This window comes from Papaver somniferum, chromosome 7 (assembly GCF_003573695.1).
Source record: "Papaver somniferum cultivar HN1 chromosome 7, ASM357369v1, whole genome shotgun sequence".
Taxonomy (NCBI): Eukaryota; Viridiplantae; Streptophyta; class Magnoliopsida; order Ranunculales; family Papaveraceae; genus Papaver; species Papaver somniferum.
In genome coordinates, this window is record NC_039364.1 from 81,857,821 (window position 1) to 81,878,642 (window position 20,822).

Here is a 20,822-nt window from a genome sequence, read left to right on the forward strand (position 1 = left end):
CCTCTAGCTCGTTTTTTTTGCACAATATACCGGAGGGAATAACATTCCACGATTGGGTGGTGTATTCTTCTATGATAATGGCAGTATCGCTCATGCGTCTTTTCCGCTGCAGTGGGTTCCGCAGATACTGGAGGTAGGGTTTATTCCTTGTTTGATATCCATTGTTCCAAGAGCCCTATGATTTGTTCTTTACTGCATGGTAATGGAGGTGGTGGATTATACCTCCCTCCATCTGTTGTTCCTCCTATTCTTCCAGATTGTCCGCGGTAAGAACCAAAAGCGGCTCCGCTCTACCACTTTTCACTTGCTTGATCATTGAAAACCGGTGCGGATGCAGCATTGACAGAGTGTTGTTGCCACATATTTCTGCTTCCTCCTGAATGCATAGCATCAGCACAATCCGATATCCGGGCTGCAGCCTCTTCGACCTCCACAAAGGTTTGAAATTTGAAATTTGTTAGGTTTAAGCGAAAAACTGTGTCAATTCCTCTAATACAAATCTCCACTAAGCGTTCCTCTGGGATATCCTCGTGACACTCCAATGTGAAATCTCAGAAGCGAGTAATGTACTTCCCGATCACTAAAATATTCTTATCATGCACAAGTTTCATTTTCTTCTTATACTCCTTAGCACTATCGTATGCATCTCTACGAATCTCGTCCAACTCATTGAGCTGGAGCTTTCTGTGAGCTCCTTCCTTGTCAAGTGAAAAGTTTAGCTGCTTAATAGCCCAATAGGCTCTATGCTCTAACTCAACAGGCAAGTGACATGCCTTGCCAAATACTAAACAGTAGGGTGATATTCCAATGGGTGTCTTAAACGCAGTACGGTAAGCCCATAAGGCATCAGTAAGCCTCGACGACCAGTCTTTCTTATTGGGATTAACTGTTTTCTCTAAAATACGCTTAATTTCCCTATTGGAATCCTCTACCTGACCACTAGTTTGTGGGTAATACAGGGTAGCTACTTTGTGGGTAATACCATGTTGTTTCATTAACAGAGCAAACGGTCTATTACAAAAGTGTGAACCCCCATCACTAATTATAGCTCGCGGTGTACCAAAACGTGTAAGTATATTCTCTTTCAAAAACTTAATTACGACCCAATGGTCATTTGTTTTTACATGGAACCGCCTCAACCCACTTAGACACGTAGTCTACAGTGACAAGTATGTAAAGATAACCCAAAGAATTAGGAAATGGACCCATAAAATCAATTCCCCACACATCAAAGACCTCAATCACTAAAATAGGGTTCAAAGACATCATATTTCTACGGGAAATGGTCCCTAACCTCTGGCAACGATCACAAGACACACAGTGACTATGGGAGTCCTTAAACAACGAAGGCCAGTAAAAGCCACACTGCAATATCTTAGCAGAAGTATTCTTAGCACTAAAATGACCCCCACAAGCATGTTCATGACAAAAGGAAAGAATACTGGACTGGTCACTCTCAGATACACATCTCCTAATAATCTGGTCTGGACAATACTTAAACAAATAAGGATCGTCCCAAAAGAAATGCTTAACCTCGGCTAAAAACCTAAAACGATCTTGTCTACCCCAATGTTGAGGGGTTCGACCAGTAAAAAGATAATTCATTATATTTGCATACCAAGGTGATTGGGAAACAGAAAACAATTGTTCATCAGGAAAGCTATCCCTTATAGGAAGGGAATCACTAGGGGAACTAACAACTAGCCTAGATAAGTGGTCTGCTACTACATTTTCAACACCCTTTTTGTCTCTAATGTCTGGAGAAAATTCTTGTAACAATAGGATCCACCTAATCAATCTAGGTTTGGTATCCTTCTTAGACAAAAGGTATTTCAAAGCAGCATGATCAGTATAGATTACGATCTTAGAACCTAATAGGTAGGATCTAAACTTATCCAAGGAAAACACGATGTCTAACAGTTCCTTCTCGGTAGTTGTATAGTTCAACTGGGCATCATTCAGAGTTTTTCTAACATAGTAAATCACATGAAGTAATTTGTCAACACGCTGACCTAACACGATGCCTATAGCATAATCTGAAGCATCACACATAATATCAAAGGGTAGGTTCCAGTTAGGTGCCTGGACTATGTGAGCGGTAGTGAGTAAAGTCTTAAGCTTCTCGAAAGCTTCTAAACAAGCATCATCAAAGACAAACTTAACGTCTTTTGCAAGTAAATTGCAAAGAGGTCTAGAAATCAAGCTAAAATCCTTAATGAATCGACGGTAAAAACCTGCATGTCCTAAGAATGACCTAATGTCTTTTACGGTGTTTGGGACCTGTAAAGTCTTAATAAGGTCAACTTTGGCTTTATCTACCTCTATACCCTTTGAAGAAACAATGTGCCCTAACACAATTCCTGATTTAACCATGAAATGACATTTTTCCCAATTAAGAACTAAATTCTTTTCCTTACACCTATTCAACACTAATGTCAAATGATGCAAGCACTCATCAAAAGATGAACCAAACACTGAAAAATCATCCATAAAGACCTCTAAAAACCGTTCTACCATATCAGAAAATATGCTCATCATACAACGCTGAAAGGTCGCAGGGGAATTACAAAGCCCAAAAGGCATACGTCTATACGCAAAGGTACCAAAGGGACAGGTAAAAGTGGTTTTATCTTGGTCTTCTGGGGCAATACCGATCTGATTATATCCGGAAAAGCCATCTATAAAGCAATAATAACTATATCCAGCTAATCTCTCTAGCATTTGGTCGATAAAAGGAAGGGGAAAGTGATCCTTCCTTGTGACCTTGTTCAATTTTCTATAGTCAATACATACACGCCATCCCGCGGTCACTCGGGTTGGGATTAACTCATTGTTATCATTCTGGACTACAGTGATACCTGATTTCTTGGTAACAACCTGAACGGGGCTGACCCACTTACTATCTGAAATTGGGTAGATAATACCCGCATCTAACAACTTAAGCACCTCTTTTCGAACTACCTCTTTCATGTTAGGGTTCATCCGACGTTGCATCTTCCTAGAAGGTTTGGAGTCTTCTTCTAAATGAATCTGATTCATACAAACGGTAGGACTTATACCCTTAATGTCTGCTATAGTCCACCCTAAAGCTTCCTTATTGTCTTGAAGAACTTTTACTAGACTACTTTCCTGATCACTATCCAAATCGGAAGCTACTATCACAGGTAAAGTCTCATATGGTCCTAAAAACACATACTTCAGGGTATCTGGTAGTGGTTTAAGGTCCAACTTATGAGGCTCTTCTAAAGAAAGAATTAGGGTATTCTCAGAAACTGGTAATGGTTCGAACCTAGCTTTCCATCTATCAGTGTCTAACACAGGGGTGGAATCTAATAGAGCATTCAACTGTTTAATAGTGCTATCGTCGTCAAAGTCTAAACCGAGATGGGATAGACAATTTTCTAATGGGTCTTCAGACAAGATGTTTGGTAATGACTCCTGAACTAAGGCTTTTATCATGTTCACCTCTTCGACACACGTGTCATCTAGCTCATAAGGTAGCTTACTGACATTAAAAATGTTCATCTCCATAGTCATATTACCAAAAGATAAATTCATCACACCATTTCGATAGTTAATGATTGCATTAGACGTAGGTTTCATTTCACCAAGTCCTAGTTGTAAGTACACATGGTACGGCAGTAAGTTCACACTGGCTCCTAAGTCAAGTAAAGCTTTTTCTACCCGGTGTTTACCTATTGTACAAGCAATGGTAGGGGAACCTGGGTCTTTGTACTTTGGAGTTGTGGTGTTCTGAATGATTGAACTTACATGACTAGCTAAGAAAGCTTTCTTATGGACGCTAAGTTTTCGCTTTCGCGTACACATATCCTTGAGGAACTTGGCATAAGCAGGAATTTGCCTAATTGCATCTAATAAAGGAAGGTTTATGGTAACTTGCTTAAAAACCTCTTATATGTTATTAAAGTTCGATTCCTTCTTTGTTGGTACTAATAGCTGGGGAAATGGGGCTCTAGGCACAAAATCAGACCTCTCAGGAACCGAGTTGGCATCATCGGAAATTTTATCAGTCCCTTCAACTAGTGGTCCTGAGGGATGAGATCCTGAGGAATGAGATCTTGAGGGGTGAACTACAGTACGTTCACTATCGGGCATGATTACCTGATTGTCTACTACTCTGCCACTCCTAAGTGTTCTAACAACATTCAATTGATTCGATGGTTTTGCACCTACTTCATGAACTCCTCTAGGATTGGGATTAGTCTGACTAGGGAACCTTCCGTTATCTCTCTCACTTAAGGTCTTAGCTATTTGGCCGACTTGAAGTTCTAACTTAGCAAGAGTCTGAGCATTAGTTTGAAAGTTCTGCTTGGTTTCCTGTTGAAAACTAACTTGGATCTTTACAAACATGTCCTGGCTCTGTGCTAACATATACTGTCTCTTTCTTAATATACTAAGAGATTCCTCTAAGCTCGTCATTATATTCTCTGAAGAGTTCTGAAACTGACCTGAAGAGTTCTTATCTGAACCAAAACCTGGGGGAGCATTAGAATTACTAAACTGACCTTGACTCTGGCCCTTAGACCACAAAAGGTTCGGATGGTTTCTCCAACCAAGATTATAGGTTTCTGAATATGGGTCAAACTTCTGACGGTTATCGAATCTAGTGTTATTATAGAGAGCATTGGCTTGCTCTTCATTATTCTAGCCTTCCTAAAAAGGCTCTAATCTACCACTAGTGTGACCCACTTCTAAAGCTTCTAACCTTTTCGCTATAGCAGCAATTTTGGCATCTGATTCAAAGTTTCCTTCTACCCTATTAATGTTTCCTCTGCCTAGAAGAATTATTTTCTGGGGTCCCCTATTACTTTCCCATTGTTGGGTCTTTTCGACGATTTCATGCAAATATATCATCGCATCATCAACTGTTTGGTTTTCAAACCCACCTGTACACATAAATTCTATTGTGGTTGTAGTGGGATAATCTAAACCCTCATAAAAGATCTGAACTAACCTAACCTTTTCTAAACCATGATGAATACATTGGTCTATTAGATCATTGAACCTTTCCAAATACCTATACAAGGATTCTCCCTCTTGTTGAGAAAATGTGCAGATTTGCGTCCTAATAGACGATGTTTTGTGCCTAGGGAAAAATTTGTTCAAAAGGGCAGATGTAAGTTGTTCATATGTTTCAATTGATCCGTACGCCAAACTATATAGCCACGACTTGGCTTTATCTTTCAAGGAAAAGGGGAATAACCTGAGTTTCAAAGCATCATCATCAAGGTTTCTAATTTTTAGGGTACTACAAATTTCCTCAAAGTCCCTAACATGGAAATAGGGGTTTTCATTTTCTTTCCCTAAAAATATTGGGAGCAACTGTAAGGTTCCAGGCTTAAGTTCATAATTTGCTTCAGTTTCAGATAACCTGATACACGAGGGACGAGTAGTCCTAGTAGGGTTCAACAAAGCTTTCAAAGTTTCCATTTATGACACTATTGGAATATCGGGGATTTTCTCCTCAAACGGACGTTCAAAAACGGAATCTTCAAGAATCGGGCTTTCTAAATTGAGGTAATCGAGACGCTTAGAACTACTAGGTTTCTCTTTAAAAACTCTACCTAGGGCATCTCTTTTACGTTCAGGCATGCAAATGAATAAGGGAGGGAATTCTATGCAATCACAAAACAAGGATGACTCAACCAAATCAAACCTATTAACTTTTAGCAAACAAAAAGCAATGATGGCTCCACTTAGATTGTTTCTAGACCAGCTTTTATTCTTTCGGAAAGGAACTCGTTACAATCTGAGCAAACCCCTCTGGAATCAATCCGAGTCAAAGTAAGCTGAATAGAGGCGAGGGAAGCTCGGTGGAGCTTTGATACCCAAAGGACTCACCGGTATTATAAGGAGGCACAGTCACGCATTCAACTCATAGAAACCATCATGAACTTCGAAGTATGCTCAAAAGAGTAACCAATATTTTTCGAACGACTTTCCTATTAAGCTTGTTACCCTATAGGTCTCGTTCTAGTCAAAATTTTAGTCTTAGGTTAGCGTTTGGTTTCGTTTTCCTAAGGCGGGAAAGAAGAGAACGGTGATGAAATCCGAACCCTTATCTTGTATGGCTAGTCCTTGCCCTTTACTAGGAAATTAAAGCAGCCGTTTTCAAGTCCTCAACATATATGCAAACGAAGGAATACAGTAAACCCGCTGACAGGGGATTCGCGGGTGTTTCGAAAAACTTACCTCCCGTACCAGACGGGCGAAGAACCGCTGAAGTCGACTCGGGCCACAACTCTTATGTCATGTACGAACCCGAGGGGCCGAGGCGATATCGTAATCGCCGTCCTTCTCTGCACACAATTTATATTTAAACTACCCTTCCGTAGGGTTTAAAAATAATGTCCCAAATTTTAAAGTCCAAAGTGTCCAAAAAGAAAAGAAAAATTACAAAATAATAAAACCTAATACAGTTTTTTTTTATTATTTTAATAATAAGGAAAAATAAACAAAACCCTAAAAAATAAAATAACTAAAAGAAACTGTCTTCTTTTCCGTTCTTTTTGCTTTAATCTTTCGCTCCAAGTCTTTATGCTTTAAGATCCAGTCTTTACGAAATCACCAAACTCCTTGGCTTAAATTTCTTTATGATCCAAAACCTGTAGACAAAAGATAAATACCCAAAAACGTAAAAAAGAAAAAAAATAATAAAAACCTAACAAAATAAAAGAAAAATAAGTCTAAAACCCTAAAAGCAAATCCGCGTCGGCGGCACCAAAAATTGATGTATTTTATAGATAGTGGTAAAAGTGGTTTGATTCTCAGACTTGCGAAGGATAAAATATAGACTTAAATTCTAAAACTAAAATAGAAAACTCACTAATAATTATAGCAAACACGGACAAAGTTGATATCAATATTAAAAGACAACTGAGGCTAAGATTCCACTATTTTCGAAGTTCAAAGTGATTTAATCCAATCTTTATATTTATGCAATTTTCTCGTTCAATTTGATTCTAGAATATTGCAACAAGTATATTTTCAAAAGCAATAATTGTAAATATCAAGTATGAAGCATCAAAAGTCTATAAACTATGCATACTTCATCAAAATAGATCACAATCACTCAAGTAAAAATCATATTCAATTATAGCTCAAGGCAAATAATCATAATAATAATTGCAATAAATAGATGAAATAGAATATACCACTTATTGTTGGAAAAATAGCTTCCTCTATCGCCTCAGCAATGAGGTTTAGCTCCTCATGTTCTTCACGTGCTCAAAATAGGTGTTCATAGCTCAAAAGGGTGAAAAACAAGAGAGAACTAATAAAGCAGCGGGTTTGTCACTGATATAATTGTTACAACTCACTGTTACAGAGAATACTGTTACAGAGAAAAGCGTAACAGAAGTAATTGTTGGAAAATTGTTACAATTTTGAAAGAAAATGTGACGGTTCTGTCTTCTTCTTCCTCGACTGTGGTTTCTGCAACTCGCCTGCACTTCTCTACTCTGGTTCTGTGGCTTCTTCCATCGCCCCAAGCTTTCCCCAAAGTGTACGTAACCCTTCTATGACCTATCCGAACTCCTTTTATAACCCACAGGTCGATTGAATCTCAAGAAATCTTCGGTTATTCTTATCTTTTTCTCCACCTCAAGTCTCGGGATTTCTTTCCCTTCCAAGCTTATATACGCGTTAAATTGGTTCTCCAAACTCTCAAGTACTTCCTTTAGACTGAATAAGGACTCAATTCATAACGTAAAATCCTCTGGTACTTCCATACATAAACCAAAATATATGAGAATACATGAAACTCCCTGTTTTAGCCAACTCGATGATTTCCTCCTCTATTTTCGAATCTAAAGGGATTACCAACCCTGTTTCGATGAATCAAGATAATCCCAATCCATCTCCACGTCAAACTCCGATATAATCTCACCCAAAAGACGATAACAGCTCCGATAAACTTCACCTCCTTTGTTTGCTTCTCCCGGCCTATCTAGCCCAATTGGTTGGGTCCAATCAATCACAACGACCCTGTTATGCTATCACAGGTCCAGTCCAACGAAAATAAGCCATTTAGTCTCCTTATAAATCGCTCAAAACTCGATCTCCAAATCTGCTTCGCTGCTGCAATAGTTTCCCGCCAAAAAGTTTCATTTGAATTGTGAAGAAGAGGTTCCCCCTATCCAGAGCAGGGGTGCGAATAGAAGATGCCTTGAGGGTGTCCTGAGGGTTCCCTTAGTAATTTGGATACCCCTTATCCATAGTGAGAGTCCGAATAGCATGTGTCCTCCGGGCGCTTTTACCAACTTTTCGAGCCGATTTTTCCAAAAATGATTATTGGACAAAAATACCTACACACACATAAAACACCGTAATAAGTACAAAAATGAGCATTATCAATTATAGAATCGATACAAATTAGACACAAAAATGTGTCTATCAAATACCCCCAAACTTATTATTTGCTAGTCCTCGATCAAAGATAAAATTGAAAAATAAAATCCTAACTCACTGACGCACGCATCGTCGATTGCATTTAGCGTATGCAATAAGCCTTTAAACTCCTAGGTGGTCCTAGTGGCCGAGTTATAGTCTCAGGAGGGCTTACCAGAGGTATACCCACAAAACCTTTATACTCCAGACCCTAACTATCTACGCAGAACCTTGGAAAGCACTAAAGAATCTCCTTGGTTGGCATACTTATTGACTACAGGAGGAAGTACCCTGATACGAAATTCCAATTGTTGTACACGAGTTTGCACTCAAGCATACTAAAATTCATATAAAGTGACAGAGCTCTACTCAGATAGTTTCTGGACATCATAACCGGAGTCAACCAATCACATGGATAGATTAAGAAGATGGATGTAGAGAAAAACGTAGATGATGTTGACTAAGGTGAACCTATCCTAATGGACTGAGATACTGGTCTGGACTAATATAAACATACTGGCATATACAAGGGAACCGGTGGTTGATAATCCCAACTCTAGGTCAACTCAGCTGGCATATACAAGGGTACGAGTGGTCGACTTTATTGTATTTATTCCGGTTGGTCTGGTCTCATCATTTTTTATTTATTTTTTTCAACTCAACTCTTTTTTTTTCAACTTTTTTTTGTCGTATCTCAGTCACTCTATTTCACCCTAACAATGATAAAAACAAAAAAAAAGAAGTGATTAGGATTCTTTCGATGTTTCCATCACGAGATATGACGAAACTACCATGTTTTTTTTTTCTAACACCTGAGCTCTGTGCTTTTATGAATAGACTCTTCTAGATGTTTCCATCTAATCATATTGGTTCCTCAACTCCTACAACCAAAATGCTTCCATCCACTTAGGTTGGTTAGTGCTATCCTTAATATGCATAAATTTCTAGGCTCTGGAGTTTATTTATTAAAACAAAAAGTTTCTGCCCCACCCCCAAACTTAAATCTAACATTATCCTCAATGTTTCGAATGAAAGAACAGTACCAAAAATATAAGTAACATGAGGAAATAGTAAAGAGAGAGTTCGGAAAGATAGTACCTGGGTGAAGTGAAACCAAAAACTGACAAAAATAGTATACAACATACAAATCGCCTCGATGGTCAATCAAGGGTAAACAGGGTCCTCCAGAGGGACCTCCTCAACATCACCTGTAGGAAAAGGCTCTAAAAAGGGCTTTAATCTCTGACCGTTAACCTTTGAAGAACTACTACCATCTGATGTCTCAATCTCAACCGCGCCATGAGGAAAAACAGTACGGACCACAAAAGGACCGGTCCACCGAGAGCGCAGTTTCCCTGGGAATAGATGCAAACGAGTGTCATACAGAAGAACTTTTTGACCTGGAGAAAACAACTTCCGTAAAATATTCTTATCATGCACAAGTCTCATTTTGTTCTTATACTCCTTAGCACTATCGTATGCATCTCTACGAATCTCGTCCAACTCATTGAGCTGGAGCTTTCTGTGAGCTCCTGCCTTGTCAAGTGAAAAGTTTAGCTGCTTAATAGCCCAATAGGCTCTATGCTCTAACTCAACAGGCAAGTGACATGCATTGCCAAATACTAAACATTAGGGTGATATTCCAATGGGTGTCTTAAACGCAGTACGGTAAGCCCATAAGGCATCAGTAAGCCTCGACGACCAGTCTTTCTTATTGGGATTAACTGTTTTATCTAAAATACGCTTAATTTCCCTATTGGAAACCTCTACCTGGCCACTAGTTTGTGGGTGATACAGGGTAGCTACTTTGTGGGTAATACCATATTGTTTTATTAACATAGCAAACGGTCTATTACAAAAGTGTGAACCCCCATCACTAATTATAGCTCGCGGTGTACCAAAACGTGTAAGTATATTCTCTTTCAAAAACTTAATTACGACCCTATGGTCATTTGTTTTACATGGAACCGCCTCAACCCACTTAGACACATAGTCTACAGCGACAAGTATGTAAAGATAACCCAAAGAATTAGGAAATGGACCCATAAAATCAATAACCCACACATCAAAGACCTCAATCACTAAAATAGGGTTCAAAGGCATCATATTTCTACAGGAAATGGTCCCTAACCTCTGGAAACGATCACAAGACACACAGTGACTATGGGAGTCCTTAAACAACGAAGGCCAGTAAAAGCCACACTGCAATATCTTAGCAGAAGTCTTCTTAGCACTAAAATGACCCCCACAAGGATGTTCATGACAAAAGGAAAGAATACTGGACTGGTCACTCTCAGGTACACATCTCCTAATAATCTGGTCTGGACAATACTTAAACAAATAAGGATCGTCCCAAAAGAAATGCTTAACCTCGGCTAAAAACCTAGAACGATCTTGTCTACCCCAATGTTGAGGGGTTCGACCAGTAAAAAGATAATTCATTATATTTGCATACCAAGGTGATTGGGAAACAGAGAACAATTGTTCATCAGGAAAGCTATCCCTTATAGGAAGGGAATCACTAGGGGAACTAACAACTAGCCTAGATAAGTGGTCTGCTACTACATTTTCAACACCCTTTTTGTCTCTAATGTCTAGAGAAAATTCTTGTAACAATAGGATCCACCTAATCAATCTAGGTTTGGTATCCTTCTTAGACAAAAGGTATTTCAAAGCAGCATGATCAGTATAGATTACGATCTTAGAACCTAATAGGTAGGATCTAAACTTATCCAAGGCAAACACGATGTCTAACAGTTCCTTCTCGATAGTTGTATAGTTCAACTGGGCATCATTCAGAGTTTTGATAGCATAGTAAATCACATGAAGTAATTTGTCAACACGCTGACCTAATACGACGCCTATAACATAATATGAAGCATCACACATAATCTCAAAGGGTAGATTCCAGTTAGGTGCCTGGACTATGGGAGCGGTAGTGAGTAAATTCTTAAGCTTCTCGAAAGCTTCTAAACAAGCATCATCAAAGACAAACTTAACGTCTTTTGCAAGTAAATTGCAAAGAGGTCTAGAAATCAAGCTAAAATCCTTAATGAATCGACGGTAAAAACCTGCATGTCCTAAGAATGACCTAATGTCTTTTACGGTTTTTGGGACCTGTAAAGTCTTAATAAGGTCAACTTTGGCTTTATCTACCTCTATACCCTTTGAAGAAACAATGTGCCCTAACACAATTCCTGATTTTAACCATGAAATGACATTTTTCCCAATTAAGCACTAAATTCTTTTCCTTACACCTAGTCAACACTAATGTCAAATGATGCAAGCACTCATCAAAAGATGAACCAAACACTGAAAAATCATCCATAAAGACCTCTAAAAACCGTTCTACCATATCAGAAAATATGCTCATCATACAACGCTGAAAGGTCGCAGGGGAATTACAAATCCCAAAAGGAATACGTCTATACGCAAAGGTACCAAAGGGACATGTAAAAGTGGTTTTCTCTTGGTCTTCTGGGGAAATACCGATCTGATTATATCCGGAAAAGCCATCTATAAAGCAATAATAACTATATCCAGCTAATCTCTCTAGCATTTGGTCAATAAAAGGAAGGGGAAAGTGATCCTTCCTTGTGACCTTGTTCAATTTTCAATGGTCAATACATACACGCCATCCCGTGGTCACTCAGGTTGGGATTAACTCATTGTTATCATTCTGGACTACAGTGATACCTGATTTCTTGGGAACAACCTGAACGGGGTTGACCCACTTACTGTCTGAAATTGGGTAGATAATACCCGTATCTAACAACTTAAGCACCTCTTTTCGAACTACCTCTTTCATGTTAGGGTTCAGCCGACTTTGCATCTTCCTAGAAGGTCTGGAGTCTTCTTCTAAATGAATCTGATGCATACAAACGGTAGGACTTATACCCTTAATGTCTGCTATAGTCCACCCTAAGGCTTCCTTATTGTCTTGAAGAAATTTTACTAGCCTACTTTCCTGATCACTATCCAAATCGGAAGCTACTATCACAGGTAAAGTCTCATATGGTCCTAAAAACACATACTTCAGGGTATCTGGTAGTGGTTTAAGGTCCAACTTATGAGGCTCTTCTAAAGAAAGAATTAGGGTATTCTCAGAAACTGGTAATGGTTCTGACCTAGCTTTCCATCTATCAGTGTCTAACACAGGGGTGGAATCTAATAGAGCATTCAACTGTTTAATAGTGCTATCGTCGTCAAAGTCTAAACCGAGATGGGATAGACAATTTTCTAATGAGTCTTCAGACAAGATGTTTGGTAATGACTCCTAAACTAAGGCTTCTATCATGTTCACCTCTTCGACACACGTGTCATCTAGCTCATAAGGTAGCTTACTGACATTAAAAATGTTCATCTCCATAGTCATATTACCAAAATATAAATTCATCACACCATTTCGACAGTTAATGATTGCATTAGACGTAGATAAAAATGGGCGACCTAAAATCATAGGTATCTGGTTCTTTGGGTCAGGGACAGGTTGGGTATCTAAGACCACGAAATCTACTGGATAAATAAACTTGTCGACCTCAATGAGAACATCCTCAATAACACGTCGAGGAATTTTAACAGACCTATCAGCTAACTGCAGTGTCATCTGAGTAGGTTTCATTTCACCAAGTCCTAGTTGTAAGTACACATGGTACGGCAGTAAGTTCACACTGGCTCCTAAGTCAAGTAAAGCTTTTTCTACCCGGTGTTTACCTATTGTACAAGCAATGGTAGGGGAACCTGGGTCTTTGTACTTTGGAGTTGTGGTGTTCTGAATGATTGAACTTACGTGACTAGCTAAGAAAGCTTTCTTATGGACGCTAAGTTTTCGCTTTCGCGTACACATATCCTTGAGGAACTTGGCATAAGCAGGAATTTCCTAATTGCATCTAATAAAGGAAGGTTTATGGTAACTTGCTTAAAAACCTCCAATATGTCATTAAAGTTCGATTCCTTCTTTGTTGGTACTAATAGCTGGGGAAATGGGGCTCTAGGCACAGAATCAGACCTCTCAGGAACCGAGTTGGCATCATCGGAAATTTTATCAGTCCCCTCAGCTAGTGGTCCTGAGGGATGAGATCCTGAGGAATGAGATTGGGGGTGAACTACAGTACGTTCACTATCGGGCATGGTTACCTGATTGTCTACTACTCTGCCACTCCTAAGGGTTCTAACAACATTCAATTGATTCGATGGTTTTGCACCTACTTCATGAACTCCTCTAGGATTGGGATTAGTCTGACTAGGGAACCTTCCGTTATCTCTCTCACTTAAGGTCTTAGCTATTTGGCCGACTTGAAGTTCTAACTTAGCAAGAGTCTGAGCATTAGTTTGAAAGTTCTGCTTGGTTTCCTGTTGAAAACTAACTTGGCTCTTTACTAACATGTCCTGGCTCTGTGCTAACATATCCTGGCTCTTTCTTAATATACTAAGAGATTCCTCTAAGCTCGTCATTCTATTCTCTGAAGAGTTCTGAAACTGACCTGAAGAGTTCTTATCTGAACCAAAACCTGGGGGAGCATTAGAATTACTAAACTGACCTTGACTCTGGCCCTTAGACCACGAAAGGTTCGGATGGTTTCTCCAACCAAGATTATAGGTTTCTGAATATGGGTCAAACTTCTGACGGTTATCGAATCTAGTGTTATTATAGAGAGCATTGGCTTGCTCTTCACTATTCTAGCCTTCCTAAAAAGGCTCTAATCTACCACTAGTGTGACCCACTTCTAAAGCTTCTAACCTTTTCTCTATAGCAGCAATTTTGGCATCTGATTCAAAGTTTCCTTCTACCCTATTAATGTTTCCTCTGCCTAGAAGAATTGTTTTCTGGGGTCCCCTATTACTTTCCCATTGTTGGGTCTTTTCGGCGATTTCATGCAAATATGTCATCGCATCATCAACTTTTTGGTTTTCAAACCCACCTGTACACATAAATTCTACTGTGGTTGTAGTGGGATAATCTAAACCCTCATAAAGGATCTGAACTAACCTAACCTTTTCTAAACCATGATGAGGACATTGGTCTAATAGATCATTGAACCTTTCCAAATACCTATACAAGGATTCTCCCTCTTGTTGAGAAAATGTGCAGATTTGCGTCCTAATAGACTATGTTTTGTGCCTAGGGAAAAATTTGTTCAAAAGGGAAGATGTAAGTTGTTCATATGTTTCAATTGATCCGTAAGCCAAACTATATAGCCACGACTTGGCTTTATCTTTCAAGGAAAAGGGGAATAACCTGAGTTTCAAAGCATCATCATCAAGGTTTCTAATTTTTAGGGTACTACAAATTTCCTCAAAGTCCCTAACATGGAAATAGGGGTTTTCATTTTCTTTCCCTAAAAATATTGGGAGCAACTGTAAGGTTCCAGGCTTAAGTTCATAATTTGCTTCAGTTTCAGATAACCTGATACACGAGGGACGAGTAGTCCTAGTAGGGTTCAACAAAGCTTTCAAAGTTGCCATTTATGACACTATTGGAATATCGGGGATTTTCTCCTCAAACAGACGTTCAAAAACGGAATCTTCAAGAATCGGGCTTTCTAAATTGAGGTAATCGAGACGCTTAGAACTACTAGGTTTCTCTTTAAAAACTCTACCTAGGGAATCTCTTTTACGTTCAGGCATGCAAAAGAATAAGGTAGGGAATTCTGTGAAATCACAAAACAAGGCTGACTCAACCAAATCAAACCTATTAATTTTTAGCAAACAAAAAGCATGATGGCTCCACTTAGATTGTTTCTAGACCAGCTTCTATTCTTTCGAAAAGGAACTCGTTACAATCTGAGCAAACCCCTCTGGAATCAATCCGAGTCAAAGTAAGCTGAATAGAGGCGAGGGAAGCTCGGTGGAGCTTTGATACCCAAAGGACTCACCGGTATTATAAGGCGGCACATTCATGCATTCAACTCACAGAAACCATCATGAACTTCGAAGTATGCTCAAAAGAGTAACCAATATTTTTCGAACGACTTTCCTATTAAGCTCGTTACCCTATAGGTCTCGTTCTAGTCAAAATTTTAGGCTTAGGTTAGCGTTTGGTTTCGTTTTTCTAAGGCGGGCAAGAAGAGAACGGTGATGAAATCCGAAACCCTTATCTTGTATGGCCAGTCCTTGCCCTTTAATAGGAAATTAATGCAGCCGTTTTCAAGTCCTCAGCATATATGCAAACGAAGGAATACAGTAAACCCGCTGACAGGGGATTCGCGGGTGTTTCGAAAAACTTACCTCCCGTACCAGACGGGCGAAGAACCGCTGAAGTCGACTCGGGCCACAACTCCTATGTCATGTACGAACCCGAGGGGCCGAGGCGATATCGTAATCGCCGTCCTTCTCTGCACACAATTTATATTTAAACTACCCTTCCGTAGGGTTTAAAAATAATGTCCCAAATTTTAAAGTCCAAAGTGTCCAAAAAAAAAGAAAAATTACAAAATAATAAAACCTAATACAGTTTTTTTTATTATTTTAATAATAACGAAAAATAAACAAAACCCTAAGAAATAAAATAACTAAAAGAAACTGTCTTCTTTTCCTTTCTTTTCGCTTTAATCTTTCGCTCCAAGTCTTTATGCTTTAAGATCCAGTCTTTACGAAATCACCAAACTCCTTGGCTCAAATTTCTTTATGATCCAAAACCTGTAGACAAAACATAAATACCCAAAAACGTAAAAAAGAACAAAAATAATAAAAACCTAATAAAATAAAAGAAAAATAAGTCTAAAACCCTAAAAGCAAATCCGCGTCGGCGGCGCCAAAAATTGATGTATTTTATAGATAGTGGTAAAAGTGGTTTGATTCTCAGACTTTCGAAGGATAAAATATAGATTTAAATTCTAAAACTAAAATAGAAAACTCACTAATAATTATAGCAAACACGGACAAAGTTGATATCAATATTAAAAGACAACTGAGGCTAAGATTCCACTATTTTCCAAGTTCAAAGTGATTTAATCCAATCTTTATATTTATGCAATTTTCTCGTTCAATTTGATTCTAGAATATTGCAACAAGTAGATTTTCAAAAGCAATAATTGTAAATATCAAGTATGAAGCATCAAAAATCTATAAACTAAGCATACTTCATCAAAATAGATCACAATCACTCAAGTAAAAATCATATTCAATTATAGATCAAGGAAAATAATCATAATAATAATTGCAATAAATAGATGAAATAGAATATACCACTTCTTGTTGGAAAAATAGCTTCCTTTATCGCCTCAGCAATGGGGTTTAGCTCCTCATGTTATTCACGTGCTCAAAATAGGTGTTCATAGCTCAAAAGGGTGAAAAACAAGAGGGAACTAATAAAGCAGCTGGTTTGTCACTGATATAATTGTTACAACTCACTGTTACAGAGAATACTGTTACAGAGAAAAGCGTAACAGAAGTAATTGTTGGAAAATGGTTACAGTTTTGAAAGAAAAGGTGACGGTTATATCTTCTTCTTCCTTAACTGTGCTTTCTGCAACTCGCCTGCAACTCTCTACTCTGGTTCTGTGGCTTCTTCCATCGCCCCAAGCTTTCCCCAAAGTGTACGTAACCCTTCTATGACCTATCCGAACTCCTTTTATAACCCACAGGTCGATTGAATCTCAAGAAATCTTCGGTTATTCTTATCTTTTTCTCCACCTCAAGTCTCGGGATTTCTTTCCCTTCCAAGCTTATATACGCGTTAAATTGGTTCTCCAAACTCTCAAGTACTTCCTTTAGACTGAATAAGGACTCAATTCATAACGTAAAATCCTCTGGTACTTCCATACATAAACCAAAATATATGAGAATACATGAAACTCCCTGTTTTAGCCAACTCGATGATTTCCTCCTCTATTTTCGAATCTAAAGGGATTACCAACCCTGTTTCGATGAATCAAGATAATCCCAATCCATCTCCACGTCAAACTCCGATATAATCTCACCCAAAAGACGATAACAGCTCCGATAAACTTCACCTCCTTTGTTTGCTTCTCCCGGCCTATCTAGCCCAATTGGTTGGGTCCAATCAATCACAGTGACCCTGTTATGCTATCACAGGTCCAGTCCAACGAAAATAAGCCATTGAATCTCCTTATAAACCGCTCAAAACTTGATCTCCAAATCTACTTCGCTGCTGCAATAGTTTCCCGCCAAAAAGCTTCATTTGAATTGTGAAGAAGAGGCGCCCCCTATCCAGAGCAGGGGTGCGAATAGAAGCTGCATTGAGGGTGTCCTGAGGGTGCCCTTTAGTAATTTGGATACCCCTTATCCATAGTGAGAGTCCGAATAACATGTGTCCTCCGGGCGCTTTTACAAACTTTTCGAGCCGATTTTTCCAAAAATGATTATTGGCCAAAAATACCTACACACATAAAACACCGTATTAAGTACAAAAATGAGCACTATCAATTATAGAATCGATACAAATTAGACACAAAAATGTGTCTATCAGTCTCGAGAAGAAACCTAAGGTTAAAGGAGAATCGACTCTAGCAAACACAACTAGTATCACATAGGAGGTGTGGGGATTAGGTTTCCCATTTGCTAGAGTTCTCCTTTATATAGTTTTCAAATCAGGGTTTGCAATCAATGTTAGCTTAGTAACAAAGCATTCAATATCCACCGTTATATGAAAACCTGATTAGATTCAAGTTAATACCTTTCAACTGTTAGATCGAATCTTAGCTTGTTATACACAAATGAAATGTATTTCATTTAGGTTTGAGTAACCATACCTAAACATGTACACTTAGTTGGTTCAAAACAGTTAACCAAATGGTTAGCCATATGAGCACTTTCATATCAACCATATTCTTCTTTACCACAACTAGTTCAAATGACTCAAATGAACTAGTTAAAGAGTTGTTCAATAGCTTAGATCTTTTGGAAGATACAATTGAAACAAAATCGTTTTGATTCACTTGAATCGATTCATGAACATTATAGCCATGGTTTGCAAAGATTGCATTCCTTATAATTTAACTGTTTAAGTTAATGAACTGACCGATTTGGTAAAGTAACCAGCTTTAGTATGCGTACGGGTATGCATACCTAAGCAACCAGATTTGAGTTGGTTTTGGTTTCCAACCTCAGACCTCAGCATAAATTCTCGGGTAGAAAACTTCCGTCAGTATGCGTACGGTTACACATATTTAAGTTGACTGGTTAAGAGTTTTTCAATTCCCAAACTCAGCAGATATTCACGGACGTGAACTTCCGCCAGTATGCGTACTGGGTACGCATACTTAACCTATCTCCTTCACCAATTTCGTACACACACATATGCATACACTTGGTTCCCGATTCATGGATTTATACATTAATGTGTGAACACACTATATATGCTTATATCCAAAGATAGTTACATAATCTCAACTCTACACTTCAATCATTGAAACATTCTTAGAGGATGTTATATAGTTGTTATTCACAAACTATTTTTCATCAAAGCGATTTTCAAGATATTGAAATGTCATCATGACTTTCGTCACGAGTAAATATGAACTTAATTAAATCTAAAGCTTACCAACACATATTTCGAGAAATAAATAGGCAAGTTAAACTCGGCTCGAAATGGCAAATGTGTATAATTGAAATCTATATACTTATACGACTATTGTCTCAAGAGTAGGAGATAGAGTAGATAAACTTTTGAGTGATAGATAAGTTCAAGTCTCCACATACCTTTTAGTCGATGAAGTTCCACTGGTTCCTTGAGTAGTTCTTCGTCTTCATATGATGATCGCGGTGGAGTCTGGAGCTCAACTATCCTAGTCCGAGACTTTAGCTATAAGTAGACTAGAAATCAAGACATATAGTTTTGACAACTAAATTTGACAAACAAGCTTGAGATAGCAACGCTTGCGAGTTTGACCGAGCAATGCTCTAACAATCTCCCCCTTTGTCAATTTTAGTGACAAAACAATCAATACATATAGATTACAAAATAAATAAACTTTGCAGCTTCTCTTAAACATGCATGATCTCCTTGGTTCTTCAACATTACTCGAAATCTTCGTCACTTCCAATCACTCCAATGATTCCAAAGGTTGTAAGTTCAGCATCATCGTTGTTGAAAATCCAGAGCCATAACAATGAGAAAACAAAAGCTCTCAATCATTGTTATACAGTTGTTGATGGTGGTTTTTAGTTCAGGGCTAAACTTGTAAATTTCCGGCATTTAATGTGCCGTCACTCTGCAAAGAAACAGAGCCATATGAAAGTGATGAGTGTCCAACCTCTTCACGGGCACATTTATTGAGCAACTCAATATATATATATATATATATATATATGAAATTTATCCACAATGGTGTATGTAGCAACAATCCTAGATACTCTGTAAATTTCGACAGCCTGCCTATATTATTCAATTAATATAAGTTTCTTTGAATGCTTTATGTGCTATGTTCCCCGGCTGAACCCTTAATATTGATATGGCAAGACAATTTATGTTCACTCGCAGCAGAGTAGCACGAATTTCCAAGTATCAAGGTTAAGGTCCTTACATAAAATTATTCAATCTGAAAGCATACTGCTCTCTGGTAATAAACTTAAATAACTCTGTGTCAACATACAGAATCCAATCAATTTTTGATAATTCACAAGATTCAAATATTAACCTGATTTGCAAAAATTAGGGTTTCGCGCCCTGCGCAGTATATTAGACCCCGTTGGTCGAAACTATGCTTAGCCAAACTAGGAAATTAAATCCGCCACGGCGCAGTGGAAGTGTGGCCACACCCTTGCTTTCCGGCCCCCTTTCCATCGACCAATCAGGTCGCTCTAAATGCGCCACACGCATTTAGAATGAGGTCGGCCCCCTGTTGCTTGCCGGCCACCCTTTCCATCAACTAATCAGGTCGCTTTAAATCCTCCACGACGTACTGGAAGTGTGGCCACGACCTTCCTAAACCGGCCCTATTCCACAACGCTCACACCAGTTGTGGCTGGGCCATACCTGCCGGCCCCAGTTTCCATCGACCAATCAGGTCGCTCTAAAGCCGCCACGCTCAAGCGGGAAGTGTCACCACACCATGTTTGGCCGGCCTTCCCTTTTTCGAGCAATCAGGTTGCTCTAAACCTTCCACAGCTCTAAAAGAGGTGTCAAGATGTTGCCATACCATGTTGGCTTCCAAAACCACGCCAACATGCTAACGACATGCCAAACATGCCAATCACACACGCCAAACGGGCATGCCAAGTGCACGTGCCAAACATGCCACTTACCGCGTCAACGTGCTAACGGCATGCCAAACCTTCCAAAACACGCCAAACCACTATAAATAGCGCCCTACATGCTAACCTACCTCCTTTTCGGGGCCAACGCCATAATAAGCTCAAATTATGGTTTTCTAGTTAGAAGCATGACCCTACATTAACCAAAACCCTAATTTTCGCAACACAAATTATGCCACTTTGGCCCCACAACATGC

At 38.8% G+C, this 20,822-nt stretch overlaps 1 protein-coding gene and 1 pseudogene across 1 annotated transcript in view; one reads left to right on the forward strand and one right to left on the reverse strand.

Moving 5' to 3' along the window:
- Nucleotides 1-290: 290 nt before the first annotated feature.
- LOC113294833 overlaps nt 291-20,822 on the reverse strand; it is a 35,005-nt gene continuing 14,473 nt past the window's right edge. Inside the window, exons 2-6 of the mRNA XM_026543208.1 lie at nt 12,131-12,277; nt 11,217-11,403; nt 10,659-11,015; nt 10,186-10,412; nt 291-428 (exon numbers count right to left, since the gene is read on the reverse strand). Of these exons, the coding sequence (XP_026398993.1) occupies nt 291-428; nt 10,186-10,412; nt 10,659-11,015; nt 11,217-11,403; nt 12,131-12,277 (1,056 nt within the window). The remainder of the gene's footprint in view (nt 429-10,185; nt 10,413-10,658; nt 11,016-11,216; nt 11,404-12,130; nt 12,278-20,822) is intronic.
- LOC113300715 lies at nt 14,411-14,510 on the forward strand (annotated as a pseudogene).